Below are 17,732 nucleotides of genomic sequence, written 5' to 3' on the forward strand. Positions count from 1 at the left end.
TTATATTTCGTTGTTTGTGTGTCCAATATCAGTCTGTGCTGTTCTAGGACGCTTTTTTTTGCATGCGTGTCTTGATCTACCTTGTATCATTTATATATATGGCAAGTAGAACACGAAAAAATAAACCAATAAAGAAATAAACTCTATTTAACAAATCAAATAAAAGGTCAAACCTTCAATGATATATGTATATCGAAGAGACGGAGTTAGACCCCCCCCCCCTTTTTTCCCCTCTGTTTTGTGGGAGCTTTGTAAATGGTTAATTTAAATACATTTCACAAGTCCTGTTCCTACTTTTGCTTCTGCATCCCAATAGTTATCACGTTAACCAATTATGTTCCACTTTTTTTTTTATCAAAGCTGTTTTATACAACAAATTAAAATTATTCCCTCAGTCATACAATATTGATGTTATCCGCGTAGTCTCAAATAATATAATTATCATGATTGCTATACATAGTATTGCCTTCAACAATGACAATCGTTGAGGGTACGTATGAACAGCCAAGAGGAGGCGGTTTTATTTTAAACCTTATCAAATGCAGAAAAAAGATGTTAGTCCCAGAATGACACAGTTTTCTAATTTGCCTCAGTCTGATAATTATATTCAAAATGATACATTCTGTGCTCGAGATTGAACTCAAGTATCAAAGTTCAAAGGTCCAAAGTTTCGTTTCATGGGAAATTGTTAGGTTACGTTTCCTTTATTACAAGCCCTGTTTAGAATTGTTTACATATTCGTAAAGAATTTGCACCTGTAATATAAATATTACCTAATTTGTATGCCCCATTTATATGCCTTATGTTTTCTGGTCTGTGCGTCCGTCCGTTCGTCTCTTCGTTCGTCCGTCCGTTCGTCTGTTAATGTCTGTCATTTTGGTCTCTTCAACGGTGGACATTTGTCTCATAGGCAACCATACTACATCTTCTTTTTTATATTTGAAATTCCTATATGAAATACATTATGTTATTAGATCTTAATAGTCTACCCTCAAATTTGACGCAATCATTTTCGTGTTTTGTGACAAAATCAACAGCATTATAAATCGTAGGCGAAGAAGGGTTAGCGATGTGTCTAAACACATTGTACAGTATATTATTGAAAATTCGAATATTCTACTGTTTATATAAATAAGAAGGTGTCGAGAAAACTCTCCGTCCAAGTCACAAGGTATGTAAAGTTTAAATTGAATACTTGAATACTTTCAAGTTTTACTTTGAGCACGGTTAATAATCACTACAGAGCAACAGCACTTTTTTTGTAAGGTACATATGGTACTTAATTGTTTATTGTGTAAAAATATGATGTTCTTCGTTACTTTTTTCAACTATACCCCGTAACAGTTATCAGAAGAAACTATTCAAACTGCAAATGGAACAGCAAAGTACTTTGGAATCAAAGAAACATCAGTGTTTATCTGTAGGGCAACGGGACATCAACGGTCAGACATTGACAGAGGCGTGTTTTGGGATTTTCACATGACAAATATATGATGTATACTAGTAATGCAATGTGAACTATATTTATCATACACAATAAAAAAAAACATTATATTGATTTCTTTTCTCATTTTTATAAAATATGGACATCGAAAACATGATGTCTCAGAACATAATAAAATAAAATACACATAATATAAAATCAATTGACTATTAACTTCAGATCCACATTATTTGATCAGGCCAGTCACTTATTTTGTACTTTTCTAAATTGACAAGTGTATTGTTTAAATAGCAATATGGATGCAGACCCGTTTTCTTTAATATTTGAACAATGAAGCTACCTGATGGTTTCGATTTGTGATATTTAAAGTTTATAAGAACTCCTCTAACTTTCGTTTTCTTGAAAAACAAATGTGATCCAGACAACACAATGTTTTCGTAGCCATTCACATCAATGTTGACGAAAACGTTGCTGGCTGACATGTTTGGAAGCATGTCAATCATATTGTCCAGCATGAAAGGAGATCTACCCTCTAAACGCCAGTTTGATCCAGATTTTTGCGACCACGTGATATCTTCAGTATCTACGTAATTTCCGGAGTGGTTTCCATTGGTTTGATATGCCCATGTGACCGCCTTATGACTCATGCCTACGACTCCATGAATTATGACAACGTTTTTCTGCAATCTTGAATTTACTACAGAAGAACACAAGAGATTTAGATTGTCCTTATCTGCGTCAATAGCTATAACTTTTTTCCCCATCAAAGCAGATAAAATAGAAATCGAACCTACATGTGCTCCAATATCGATGACGTAACCAATATCGGTGAACACGTCTAGAAATGCTTTAACCAGCTTTGCGGACGGGACGTCTTTTAAATTATTCGAATGGTACAATATTTCAGATATCTGATCCATTTTCGGATTATGAACAAACATATTCAGGTCGAAGTCGGTGTCATGCAAAGTTGTAATTTGCGCAGCAGATATTTTTGAAAAGTTGCATACTCCTCTTTGTTGCCAGCCGTCGTCATAAATAAAAGATTTTGGCATGACTTGATAAGGTTTCAAATTGAGGTAGAACATGGGAAGTGAAAGCAGCAGCACACAAACCAATGTAAATTTAACCCATCTCAAGAAGTGCCGTGCTACCCAGGCTTTTCTTTTAACGTTCATTTCATAGCAACACTTATAGTTGAAGAACACCTGAAAAAAAGGAAAATAAAATACTAACATGAATTGCTTTATATTATTTCTATAACAAATAGTCTTTATGACAACCTAACTAGTATACAATTTCATTTTCACACTTTTTATGTTGGGGTCTTTTAAAGGGGACTGTACGGTATGAGTTTTTTTTTATTGTTGAAGATACGGTGGCTTTCATTGGAACTCCGGTGTCGCATTGGCACTCATATGACATCTCCTTATATATTCTCTTATAAATAAAACCTGTCTATTTACAACGCACAAGTTTGGAATTTTCTTTGGTCTAAATGTCTTTTGGTGTGAATGTACATTTTCCCACCAGTTTTTCCGTCTATCGGAACATGCAGTTATTTATAGTCTATTTCAAGCCAGAAGCAATACATCTTATACCATAAATATATACATAGATCTAAGAAGTTGTGTTATGAGTGCCAATGAAACAACTCTCTATCCAAGTCACAATTTGTAAAAGAAACCCCATTATAGATCAAAGTACTGTCTTCAACACAGAGCATTGGCTCACACCGAAAACAGCAATCTATAAAAGGCCCCAAAATGACTAGTGTAAAATCATTCAAACGGGAAAACCAACGGTCTAATCTATACAAGAGTGCACACACTGAAATGTCTCGCCTTCTTTACTAATCATTGATATTGTGTTGATAGTCCTAATAATAAAGCTTTACTACAACCGTCACATAAACTTAACATAAACCAAGAAAACTAAACATTGACATTTGAACCATGAAAATGAGGTCAAGGTCAGATGAACCATGCCAGGTAGGCATGTACAGCTAACAATTCTTCCATACAACAAATAAAATTGACTTATTGCTTATAGTTTAAGAAAAACAGACCAAAACACAAAAGCTTAACACTGAGCAATAAACCGTAAAGAATGAGGTTAAGGTCAAATAAAACCTGCGCGATTGACATGTAGATCATGAAATATTTCCATACACCAAATATAGTTGACCTATTGCATATAGTATTAGAAAAAAAGGACAAAACTCAAAAACTTAACTTTGACCACTGAACCATGAAAATGAGGTCAAGGTCATATGAAACCTGCCAGGTAGACCTGTACACCTTACAACTATTCCATACACACAATATAGAAGACCTATTGCATACAGTATAAGAAAAACAGACCAAAACACTAAAACTTAACTATAACCACTGAACCATGAAAATGATGTCAAGGTCAGATGACACCTGCCAGTTGGACAGGTACACCTTACAGTGCTTCCATACACCGAATATACTAGACCAATTGCTTATAGTATCTAAGATATGGACTTGACCACCTAAACTTAACCTTGTTCACTGATCAATGAAATGAGGTCGAGGTCAAGTGAAAACTGTCTGACGGGCAAGAGGACCTTGCAAGGTACGCACATACCAAATAAAGTTATCCCATTACTTATAATTAGAGAATATTTAAAATTACAAAAAATCTTAACTTAGTTTTAAATAGTGAGTTTCGTATTCCTATGATCATTAATCAATTAACTATAAGGCTTAAAACAGCATGCAATTGTACAAATGGTATAATTACCCTATGAACATCTATAACCATGAACTGGACAAGAAACTGGCTGACCCGCATTTAGCTTCCTGTCTTTAGATTAGGTAAAATTATTTCCGTCTTATTCTTAATTAATTTAATACTGGTAGATAACTTAGTAATTTTAGTCAAACTATGACGCCTCAAAAATTAAATATATACGTTCTTCATGATCATAAAGTCATTTTGTCAATGCTATTTCAATTACAGGATCTTATTCGATGTTCAAGTTGATTTTAGACACGTGTAAAAAATAGTTTCAATTTCGAGGTCAGTATCGGAGTACGTACATTTTAACAAAAATGTATTCTCTTGTAATCATAACCTTAAACTAGAATTCGAAAGTCCACATGCGATTTTTGAGATAAACTTGAGTTTGAATCATATGCAGTTCTGTACATATCTGCACATTTGTAAAGAATGGTCATAAATTTTAAGTGAATGTGTACTTACCGTTTGACAAGTCGTATTATTTCACCCTTGGTGATAAGACAATGTTTATCGCTTTCTTTATCTGTCAATATTTAAAATGTCGATCTGAGATTAATAGGAAATATTAAAATACCCCTACAGGAAATCTAAAAAGATCGATCGAAAAGCTTTACTTCATTCGTTTATAAATTTTAAAGATTATCTGCCCTTTGTATATTTTCAAAAGTGTAAGATTGTTTTTTTTCAAATCACAGAATGCATATGAATACAACAATTCAGATTTGATATAAACAAGGAAAATTCGTCGATTTGTTGGCAAATTATTTAACTAAAATATTGAAAATTAGCAGCTTTGATTTTAGTTTCGTCTTCCGATCTATATTAATTTCGTTTTTATAAAATATATATATAAAAGATAAACTCAAATATATAATAAAACTAGAAGGTTTTAAATTTGTCATGTATATTATACATGTATATGCTTCACAAACAAGAAATGTTCCTCAAGGCTTCTTATTAAGTGTCTTTTTCTCTTTAAACTTATGAACTAGTTACTAGATAAACGTAAAGTTTGAGATTTATAGCGCCAAATAGATTTGACCCCAACACGTTTGATCGTTAACATTTGTTGTATATCGTTTTTGTCTTGGTTTAAATTTTATTCGCCTTGTTCTGCCGTTTGATGTGTTCTAATTAAAAATGTTAAAAAAGGGCGCAGAATCTTGTGTCGTTGTTCAGAGTATACATTACGACGGAAATATATTTTTTTTCAAACCTCTCTATTACTGTATACATATACATAACAATAACATCTCCATGCCTTATATATCATGTACTGTAGCACGGCGCTGGAATAAAACTGACGAGGAAAGGTAACACCCGGCCACCGAAAGTTGTATTATTTGTGAAGCCACGGTGATCGTATGGTCTAGCGCACCGAATACAGTGCAGGCGATTTGGTGTCACATTATCTCAGTAGCATGGGTTCAAATCCCGGCGAGGGAAGAACAAAAAATTTGCGAAAGCAAATTTACAGATTTAACATTGTTGGGTTGATGTTTATGCGAGTTGTATATATATAGATTCTTACATTGATACCCGTGGATTATCGGATTTATCCAATCGAGATAGTTAAATTATCAATTTTAAAGTTCGAGCCGCCTCGGCGAGTACTTTAAAATTTATAATTTAACTATCGAGATTGGATAAATCCGATAATCCACGAGTAACTATGTAAGAATCTGTTTCTCTAATGATTAAACAGACATTTTCTTTTTTTGTTTACCGAAAATCCCCTTCGAGTGCCTTTCACATTGCACGAAGTTGTCAATTTCATTAACACCTGTTATCATATTTTGGTTCATCCAGTCAGCCAAAAAGGTCATGACCCTTAAAATCATCCAATGATCTTCTGAGATCACCAGCAACCACACGTTGATTAAATTTTTTTATACAATGGGTTCGAAAAAGGATAAATTTCCATAGAATTAGAGAAACTTAATGTACACAGCCATGTATCACCATCATTGCTGGTGATCCGACCGATAAACCTGTTGTAGAGTTGTCACTGAATAAGACGTTCGATCATATACATAACTTATATATATATATAAAAGGAAGATGTGATATGATTGCCAATGAGACAACTGTCCACAAGAGACCAAAATGACACAGAAATTAACAACTGTATATAGCTAGGTCACTGTACGGTCTTCAACAATGAGCAAAGCCCATATACCGCATAGTGATCTATAAAAGGCCCCGATATGACTGTCACAATGTAAAACAATTCAAACGAGAAAACTAACAGCCTTATTTATATAGTTCTTCACATAGGTGCTTGAGGACAGGATCCTGTTATTTGAGCCCCAACGCATAGCCATAGCCCCTCTCCCTTATTATCATATTTTTATCTTCTTATCTTCAATACATTTCACTTATGTGTACCCCCCCCCCCCCCTTTCTGAAAAGTTCGGGATCCGCCACTCTGACTCCACATTTGAAAATCAGCCTTTATTACATTTTGTTTAGATATACTGAATTAATTGAGATTATGGATTGGTTTAACAGATTGTAAACTGACGGGACGAAAATGAGGAATTTACTGTGAAGTAACAAAAAACAGAGGTTAAAACTGTGAAACTGATAAATTGCTTAATGTTCTTTTATCTGGGACTATTTTAGTTTTATAGTCCCCGTTTTTAATAACAATACTTTTGTAACGTTTTGTGGACTTTTAACAACATAGTCGGCATTCTTATGTGAACCAACTGTGCCCTTCTTCTCACAAAATTCATAAAAGGCAGAGATAAGGGTCTGGTTGGTGTCCTTTATTTTTTAATTTCTTAATTGTTAAGACAAGTTTTCTGTATTCTAAAAAAAGAAGTCATTTCGCCCGTTATATTCTTTACTATTTACATTTCAACACCCAATTATTTACTATCAATGTTAAGTTTTTGGCCTATTTTTCTCTGCATTTTTTTCCAGTCATTATTTTCTATTCAGTAAACGGTCCCTCCCAAACCATATGACATCATGGTTCGCTCTGTTTCTCGCTTGAGATGAAATGAGGGGAAAACAAAATGTTAGTATTGCCATGTGCCATCATTCGACACAACTCGGCCGATTCCGTACCTTCAGAGGGAGAGAAGCGGATTTACCCGAAGATTGAAGTTTGTTAAAACACTTGTCATCATGACTCGGCCGATTCCGTACCTTCAGAAGGAGTGTATAGCGGATTCACCCGAGTATTGCCGATTGCATGTGCCATGTTGTATCAAATTCCAACTTCAATGCAACTATTGCAGTTAGTGTCCTGTATCATTTACACAAAACTATTTATTGGTTTGAAGTCCTGACATAATCGGTGTTTGATAAACCAAGTTGCGTGTCACGGTTCAATAAGGTGATAAAGACTATCAAAGATAACTCGAAACTAAATTGAAATTATCAATCATTATCACCGTCCTCAAAGTTTAACAAGGTTTTGTTTAACTATGAAATTATAACACTTAACAATGCCTTATGTGACAAAATATTTTAGTTTTTGTTTAAGTATTTAACACGTCTAAAATGATTAAATATTTTACGATTTTACTGATCTATCTTGTATAGGGAAAAAGGTACTATTTATTCAACCATAGGCGACAATACTAAAAACCTGAACAAAACAGTTATGCGTGGTGTTAGTACTTTATTATTTTGTTTTAAAAATTGAAGCCAAATAGTATCATGACCAACATAATGGAGCTTGTTTATGTTATCCATGCACACCGTCATTTTACATCAAATTTATGAAATTTTGGAACTCATCTGTATAAAATATTTGTAGAGGATCTCCTTGTAGAATTAGAGAAAAATGCAACAGGATTCAGTCTGGGAGATATTTACTGTGGAGCGCCTACCTGTGCCGATGACATCGCCCTGATAAGCTCTGATCCAGCAGAACTACAAATAATGCTAAACACCATTGGAAGATATGCAAATCAACAGCATTACAATATCCACCCAACAAAATCGAAAGTCATCTGCTACGGATCTGCAAAGAATCACAGAACAAACACCTGGAACTTATCAGATAATGCGTACAATTGAACTCCCAAACGAAACTACTCATTTAGGCCTAAAAAGATCAAGCAAAAAAGAAAATGAAGTAAATATAGATGACCGTATAAAATCTGCTCGAAGAACAAAATATGCCCTTATGAATTCAGGACTGCAAGGTACAAATGGATTAAGCCCTAAAATCTCCTACACAATATATAGGACACATGTGCTACCAAGACTTCTATATGGTCTTGAAATCCTTTCTTTAACAAAGACTCAGATTCAGATTTTGGAGAGGTTCCATATTGGTACACTGCGTGCAATACAAACGCTTGCCACGAGAACAGCAAAACCTGCGGTGTACTTACTTCTCGGAGTTCTCGCTGTAGAAGCAGAAATTCACAAGAGAAAATTTACATTTTTACATTCTCTTACAACCTACTCCAACAATAAAATAAAAGAAATCATCAACAGACAAATTGCAGTGAACTTTGACAACAACAACAGCTTCTTCTTTCAAACTGCATTATTACTAGCAAAATATAATCTACCAGATATCTTTGACAAAAAAACATTCCAATTCCATCAAAACTATCCTGGAAGAAATTAGTAAAAACAGAAATCACATCCTTCTGGACCCTCAGACTCAAAGAGGAAGCTCAACAAATGTCCTCTTTAAAAATTTTAAACCTCAACTTTGGCAATGCAGACTCAACTCATCCTGTATGGGACTCAGTAGAGCAGAATCTGATAGAAATTCGAAAAGCCTCTACTAAAGTAAGGATGCTGACAGGGACTTAAATGGTGCAAGCCGACAAGCACAAGTTCAGCCAATATACAATTGACCCCATCTGCCTGCTATGCCACAGGGAAATAGAGGATATCCTGCATATTCTTACACAGTGTCCAGTTCTATGCAATGAGAGAAAAAAATACTTCACTCCCATTTAACAACATGTGACTGAAAACTCTCCTCCTGGAACATGAGAGCTGCTATTTAAAGACAAATCCTTCTATTCAGATCTACCAATAGTATCTTCGTTATATTTTATATTTACTTAAGGTTAGGTAAAAGCTTCAAAATAAGCAAATAAAAAAATGGGGTCACCGACCTCGTTTTCGATTTAGAACGCCGTCTTTTTCATGGAATTTGGAAATCGGGACCTCTAGTCAATAGCAGTGTAATATTTTTTTAAAAGTTGGTTTCCCATAAAACTTGTTTGTTCTGTTAACCAAGTTAATACAAACTGTTTTAATAACATTACCAATTTCTGAGGGGAAAATAATAGCGATAAGTTGCTATAATAATTTTCCCGCCTTTATTTATTGTGAAATAACGATAAAAGAGTGATGTTTAAAAAACATTCTAATATGACGTGCTTCTTTCGCTTTGTAAACAACACTGTGTGAAAATTCTCGATATATCTATACTTAACGCAGACTCAGAGATAAACATAATAATGGATGTTACAATATACCTCCCACGTAAATCCACATGTATTTGAACCTTCATTGGAAACGCTTTGCCAATTTTATTGTTTTACTAATTTTAATTAAACAAAAGACATTATAGAACTTTTATTCTTATTCAGATGCATAATAAAAAGAATTAATTTATTGCAACTAGTTTTGTTTATTTCCCAAATACACTGTGTATCATCGCCACCGGAAATTGGGTACTAACGAAGCGGAGAGAAACAGAAAAAAAAAATAAACAAGTTAAGAATTCATTCAATTTAAAGCATTTCCACTCATTTGATGAGGGTGCCGCATAAGTAATGATTTTCTGATATATAATTCTTTAAATAATTAGACCGATAAGTACAAAATAAATACAAGATTTTGTGTAATACTCCAAAACTTGCCACTTAGTACCGGAAAATTTCGAGGTCTATCGTCCTCTGTAGCCCACTTCTCAAGATATTGAACTGTTTTTCATTATTTTTCCAGACACGATTTTAGATTATTATAGTGTGACATCATATTTACTGAAATTTGTTGTCAAAAAGATGCATTTTGAAGAATATAGACCATAAAAAATAAAGTCTAGGGTACGGCAACTTGCTCGTGTTGATAAATTTACTGTATGGCAACTTGTTTTCAACTGTATGGCAACTTGCTAATTTTAGAATAGTTATTTACCGCGTCCTTTCAAAGAAAATAAAGTATTAAGCTCAAATATCTAAGGTGGGGGGGGGGGGTCTTTTTTATGTTAAACTGTTTTTGTCCTTTTCAAGGTTTAAATTTGTTTAAAACTGTTATTTAACTGATAAATTTTAAAAACTGTTAATTGTTTTCGACCCACTGTCTGTAATCTGTTTTGTTAAAATTTGCAATGATGTTTGTTAACTGTTTATTTGAAATTGAGATTCTTGTTATCTGTTACTTTATACTTAAAGTGTTCACTGCTTTTGACATTATTTTCTCTGTTAACTGATCTAACTTCCGCAAAGGAGTGACAGCATAATTATATGTAACTGTACATGTCTTTAAAAAAATCTTCAGTAAGTATAGTAAATCCTTGATTAAATTGAGAATGGAAATTAAGAAAATGTCAAAGAAACAGAAGCCCGACCAAATAGTAGAAGAAACAACCCAACGCAGCGAGAAAATTATGCACTAGGGTGGGTGTCAAGTCACAGATAGGAAAAAAAACTAAGAATTTACACTCATAATTTTTAAACACCCTCTTTCCTCTTTCCCTTCCTTCCTAATAAATAAGGCTTAATATTTGAGTTATGCATGTGTATATTTATGGAAAGAGAATCGTCCATAGATTTGATTTCCAACAGTAATAATGGTGAAATATATTCTCTTTTTTTGTTGTAACTATGGCAACAATGAGCAATTATTTGATACCAAATATTGCAAAATAGGGGGTCGAACATGTCACAAAGATCTGAAAATTTGGTCCAAAGGAAAATTTCAATCAATAAGAGTGATACCTTTCCTGAAACCATAGACATATATCTATCAAGAGGTAAAAAAAATCATATGCATTTCTGCTGTCTTTTCCCATGAAATTGAATTGAAAAGATCGAGCGTCGAATCTTGGTTGAAAAAACAATACAAAATTTTCAAAATATATGGCGGTACGGATAGGAACGCTTGGACGGTCAAACTGAACAATGGCTTATAAAACATGCTAAAAATAATCTAAATGTTCATATAAACCCACTAGGAAGGCTATATTATTATTCAACTATCTAAAAATCAATTCAATTGTACAAAAACGTTCATATTTAGAAAATTCATCATGGCCAAAATGCGAAACTAAACTTGTATGGTATACCTGAAGCTGTCTCCTAAGTGAGCTATAAATTAACTACAAAAGGGGGTCGAAGTTCAATGTTTGTTTCTTGAAACATATAAATGAATCTGAAATAAATACAAGGTTACGGACTCAAGTTGGATCATGCAGGTGCAACAAATGCGGCAGTGTTAAACATGTTTAGGGATATTTCATGCCCCTCTTTATACGTCTAACCAATGTAGTTATTTCTGGCTTCTATTTGTAATGTATCCAAAACGTTAAAAGGAAAGGCCACTTCTTATCCAGATAAAACCCTGGTCAGTCCTATGACGAAAATAATTCACGTGCATATGGAATGTTTGATAAGTTATATCGACCCAGAGTACCTGGACGGAATTGTGAAAAATAAAGTACCTTTTCAATTTGCAATTCGTAAAATAACTGAACAGTGTGGCCTGGTAGAAGAGGCCGAAAAAAAAAAGGAATTGGTTCTCAAATTGAAATCAAATTTGCTAGTCTAAGAAATTCAGAATGAATCTATATAAAGATAGACCAAGGCTTCTTTATATAAACTCAGATGGAGAGTAAACAGTGCTTCAACTTGTGACACCTTACATGTTACTTTCTGATTTATACACTGGTTTTGATGATTTAAAATAAAAATCAGTAAACCTTCGTAACTCCTTTTAATAAAATCATGTAAGCAATGAGTCGTATGAATACCCTGACTGAGATGTAACTATAATTTATAAGAGCCCCCGCCATTAAAAAAATGTTCGCGCCCATAGTATTCACTCATTCTATCTGTTTGTTACACTTTCCTACGTCATGACGATAACCCAAGTTTTCTCCGATTGATTGACACAAAACATTTACTCAACAATATACATAACCAGAAGAAGCCTCCCTTTTGGTGTTTGAATCATTTTCGTTTATTCATGACATAGTCTTTTTTCTTGGAGTCAATCACTCCGACTGCTTTTCCATCCGTTCAATTGTCTGTCCATGTGTAATTAAAGTTGCTGTTAACTCTTATCAGCATTTACAGTTTGTTGTTAACTGTTTTTGCCAAAAACGAGGTGTTGTTAACATGTTAACAGACCCCCTACCCCCCCCCCCCCCCCCTCATATAATTATGCATTAGATAAAATGCATTAGATAGAAACAGACAAAACAATTAATTCGAAATGCAATTCACGATTTGTTTCATCTTACTTCCGATGAAAACAAAGTATTTTCTTAATTCAAAGTTTATTTTTACAAATGAGTCATTTCAGAAATTAAATAATTAAACAATTTTATGTGTCTGTCCGAATTCCCGATCATGTGGTTCGGTGGTTGTCGTTGCTTCATCTCTATCTTATTTGTTGTTTTCATAAACAAGAAATCTTTAATTGCACAGTATTGTTCAATTGCAAATAATTGCACAATAGCATGAAATCTCCAATTGCACAGTATTGTGCAATAGCAAGAAATTTTTAATTGCACTGTATTGCACAATAGCAAGAAATATCTAATTGCACAATATTGCGCAATAGCAAGAAATTTTCAATTGCACAGTATTGTCAATAGCCAGGAATATTCAATTGCACAGTATTGTCCCGTTTTCAAATTGGTCTACATTAAGATCCAAAGGGTCAAAAATTGAACTTTTTCATTTCAACAAAAATTGAATATATGGGGTTCTTCAATATGCCGAATCTAACCGTGTATTTAGATTTTTAATATTTGGGCCTGGTTATCAAATTGGTCCACATGGAGGTCTAAAGGGTCTAAAATTAAGCATTATTTGATTTCATCAAAAATTGAATTCTTCGGGTTCTATGATATTCTGAATTTAACCATGTATTTAGATTTTGGATATTGGACCAAAATAGATAAATGTCCAATTTAAAATTTTTAAGTTGAAGTTCTTAATAGACCACATTCAATCTGTGTCAGAAACCTATGTTGTGTCAACTATTTAACCACAATCCAAATTCAGAGCTGTATCCAGCTTGAATGTTGTGTCCATACTAGCCCCGACCGTTCAGGTTTCCAGTAAATGTTAATTACTACACTTGCATACCACAACAAATACTGTATTGGTACATGTATCACTTATATTTGTATCCATATAACAAAACAAAAAATGAAAAGGAATAATTTTGCAATACCTTTTGAGTACTAAATAGCTTTTTAGGTATTTAGACATATTAAGACTTATTAAGTAGATGTTGATGATATCTGCTTGACATGCTTCAAATTCTATCAGATTACTTTTGGAGCAGTTATGAGTCTTTGAAGCATGCTCACAAAGGTTCTTTTGGTGAAATCATTTTTATATTGGTCAAAATTTGTCTGTGCTTCGACCAGCTTTGGAGGAGATATAAAAAATTGATATAAATCAGCACAGAGGTTTTAACTTCCTCTCTTATTTAGCCCCAATAATCATGTCAGACATAAGCCATTGTCATTACTTAAAACCAATAAATGTATTCTAATCTGAGGAAGAAATTCGACATTTTAACATAAAAATTTACTAATGATACTGACGATCCACCACAAAGTAATGTGAATAGAACCATACCAATAGTAAGCAAATACATATAAAAAAGATGAGGTATGATTGCCAATGAGACAATTCTCCACAAGAGACCAAATCGACACAGAAATTAACAATTGCTCTCCCAGCTACAAAATGTATCCAAAACCAAAGATGTAGAACATGTTCTATCATAATCATTTGGTAACTAATGTAATTACTGTCTCCCATGTCTGTATTGAACATAAAAAAAAAATTAAAATAAATAACACTCCTAATGCTCAGATCGGTTGTCACCGTGCAACACAGTTATTAACACCATATAGGAAAAACATAGAACTTTATTGTCATAAGACACTGTCAAACATCCAAACATACTATCCACACTCATCTGTGTCCACACTTGTTTTCATAAAAGAATTTGTTATGAGTTAGGCCGTTCACTTTCTTGTTGAGTCCTTCCACATTTTTCGGTCGGTGCTTTGTATAGCCGACTATAAGGGACGAGTTTTCGTTGTTGAAGGCCGTACAATAGCATATAATTGCTTACGTGGAGTTTATTTTATCCTGATGGATAGTTATCTTATTTGCTATCATACCACATCTTAACTGTTTTATCTAAAAACACCCAAAAAAAACCTAGCACCAACAAAAGATGAATGGACGGTTTATTTAAATGAACTTACAAAATTTCACCCTAATAACAAATAAGACAACATTTACAGTCGTTAGTAGTATAACGATATATATATTAATGTATTTAGGATAATATGGTTGAAAAAAAAACCCTTTTTTACAAAATCGAAAAGCGGAAGGCAACGAGGCCTCCTGAACTGAATTAACGGCATATATCTTATAATATTTGATAAGTAAGACATGTTGCATGTTTGTAAGCCTGTAAAGCTTTGCTATCAACAAAAAATCGTCACTTGATATTATCTAAACAGTGATTCATTTCCTCTTAAAATTATAATATATTGCAAGATGCCGTACACACAAAAGTTGTTATTTTGCAATTCGCCGTACAACGTCCTGCAATTCGCCGTACAACAAACAAACAATGTTTTTGTCCATATTCTTCAAAAAACATGTTTTTGACAACAAATTTCATTAAATATGATGTCACACTACAATAATCTAAAATCGTGTCTGGAAAAATAATGAAAAACAGTTCAATATCTTGAGAAGTGGGCTACAGAGGACGATAGACCTCGAAATTTTCCGGTACTAAGTGGCAAGTTTTGGAGTATTACACAAAAGTTTGTATTTATTTTGTACTTATCGGCCTAATAATTTAAAGAATTGTATATCAGAAAATCATTTCTTAAGCGGCACCCTCATCAGATGAGTGGAAATGCTTTAAATTGAACGAATTCCTAACTTGTTTACTTTTTTTTCTATTTCTCTCCGCTTCGTTAGTACCCAATTTCCGGTGGCGATGATACACAGTGAAATATAGTAACACTGTATATTTTGTGCAATGTCAATTTCATCATGGGACACTTTCTCTACAATCAGGGGTTCATTAAGGGATGCAAATAAGCTTGATATTTATGTTACGATTTAAAAAAATATCAATATACTAATTTAAGTTGCAGTATAAAAACAAATTTAGTCAATATCACAAAAATAGAAACTTGTTTGTAACCAACGAAGTTCGTATAATATTGTATTTAAATGGAATTCTGAGGTTTTCTATTCTATTGCATTTGAATTCAGCGAGTCAACATGGCAGCTCATTCTTTACGAAATGTCAATTTTGGATTTGACGGTAGCTTACAAGAAAACATGTAAATTAAAAATCGGAAATAATGGGTTTGAGAATTAAACATATTTTTCTAGCGGTTATTAACGAAATAATTAATGCAAGTTAAAGATGTATGAGAATATTTGAGCTTTATCTAGGAGTAAAAAAGAAAAGCTCCACACACGGCATACCAACCCTCGCTTCAGTATTTAAATAAAATTATTTGTCCTATTAGAATCGAAATAATTCATGGAAGCCATAGATTTGTTGTAAATTTACACATGGCCTGGGCCGTGATATTCGTTAATTTTATCCCTCGCTAACGCTCAGGATAAAATTCGAATATCACGGCCCAGGCCATGTGTAAATTTCCAACAAATCTATGGCTTCCATGAATTATTTCTTAATTGACCAATAATTTCTCGATGAATATTCAACAGAATATGCGTTGTTTATTTCTAGATAAAATCATGAAATAAAACGATGGGGTCACCGGAATGGAAAAAGAGATATTTCTACAAAAGGGTAAACAATTTGAAAAGGCGGGAATACATTGCGTCAATTCTAATATAACGTCGAAAGCCGTTCCGCCGGTTTTGGCGTTATTCCTATACAAATTACGGACAACACAGTTCTCGTTATTTGCTGTTATGTTGGGTTTTTTTTTTCAACTACTATTAATGCATATTAATTTACACGTGATAGTACTTAGTTTTCAGTCAGTTTCACAGACACGTTATATAAATGCGGTGGTTGGAAAACAATGCGTTGAACAAATATACACGCAAATGGATTATGCTTCTATGAACAACATTTCTATTCAACTTATTTATAGTGCTTATGTGTTGAACAGAAATTCTTCTTAAAACAGTGAATACATTTTTTATATTATTTCATAGTTAAGTCAAAGTATATTTGAAAGACAAGACAGACCTTTGCTTTCGATATTATGAATTCTAATTTCGCGGTTAGGAATGTTGCTCCTTTTTATTTTGATGATAATAACTTAAAATCTATAGAAATCTAAGACCCCTAACAATAAAGATCGAGGAGCCGATATTGCAAATATGACTCAGAAAAATGGGACTTAAAAATACCACTTCTAAATGTAGTTTTAAAAAGATAGATTTTTTTATGAACCGGGTTCCGTTCATATCGTAGCGGATATTTATATACGTAGTTCTACATAGATTTTGATCGTATGAACGAGTAGCTAGGCTAGCTGCAATCAATATCCATGTAGCAGCTAGACTAGCTACATGTTCAATAGTCATAAATCTAGGTAGCCCTATGTAGCCGCTACGATATTGAACGCAACCCTGATCTTTGTTTAAGTTTAAACGCTTAGATAAATCGATCTACAATTCAAAATGTGTTATGTAGATATGAAAATAAATCTGCGCATGGTCAGTTTAATATATTCTTATAAGTAACTGATTTCAGAGTTTCGTCCGTATACTCAAATGATTTGACAGAACATGAAGATACAATAAAATGTATACGTCGTTCTTTTGCGCAAGTTTTCTGAAAGATAAAGATATGATATAGCAAATAATACAAATTTCCACAAGAGACCAATTGACACATGAACTATTTATAATAGGTCACCGTACGGCCTTCAACAATTAGCAAATCTCATAATGCATATAAAGCTATAAAAGGTCCAGAAATGACAAATGAAAAACAATTCAAACGAGAAAATAACGGCTTAATTTATGAACAAAAAATAAATACATGAAAAACAAATATGTAGCACTTAAACAAACGACAACTACTTAATTACGACCTTGGACAGGGCCCGTTTCAGTGCTCGACTGATACCGTTACTTATTCGTTCCGTATTCGCTAAATAAACGTGTGTTAATCGGTGCACATTTCAAGAAATATCTTTTCAATTGTATTTATTCATTATTATTATTTTTTTATTATTTTCTGTAAATTCCTCATCTTCAAACAAAATGACCGTTATAAGTAAAATTATTCTGACATTTCTTTGTTTTAAAAGGAT

General features: G+C 33.3%; 1 protein-coding gene across 1 annotated transcript; it reads right to left on the minus strand.

Moving 5' to 3' along the window:
- Positions 1-1,657: 1,657 nt before the first annotated feature.
- LOC134694868 (uncharacterized) lies at positions 1,658-4,790 on the minus strand. The gene is made up of 2 exons (XM_063555970.1): positions 4,676-4,790; positions 1,658-2,652 (listed from the first exon to the last, which is right to left on the minus strand). Exon 2 carries the CDS (start codon positions 2,620-2,622, stop codon positions 1,660-1,662), a length of 963 nt encoding a protein of 320 aa, XP_063412040.1. The 5' UTR covers positions 2,623-2,652; positions 4,676-4,790; the 3' UTR covers positions 1,658-1,659.
- Between the last annotated feature and the right edge of the window lie 12,942 nt (positions 4,791-17,732).

Source organism: Mytilus trossulus, chromosome 13, assembly GCF_036588685.1.
Source record: "Mytilus trossulus isolate FHL-02 chromosome 13, PNRI_Mtr1.1.1.hap1, whole genome shotgun sequence".
Classification (NCBI taxonomy): domain Eukaryota; kingdom Metazoa; phylum Mollusca; class Bivalvia; order Mytilida; family Mytilidae; genus Mytilus; species Mytilus trossulus.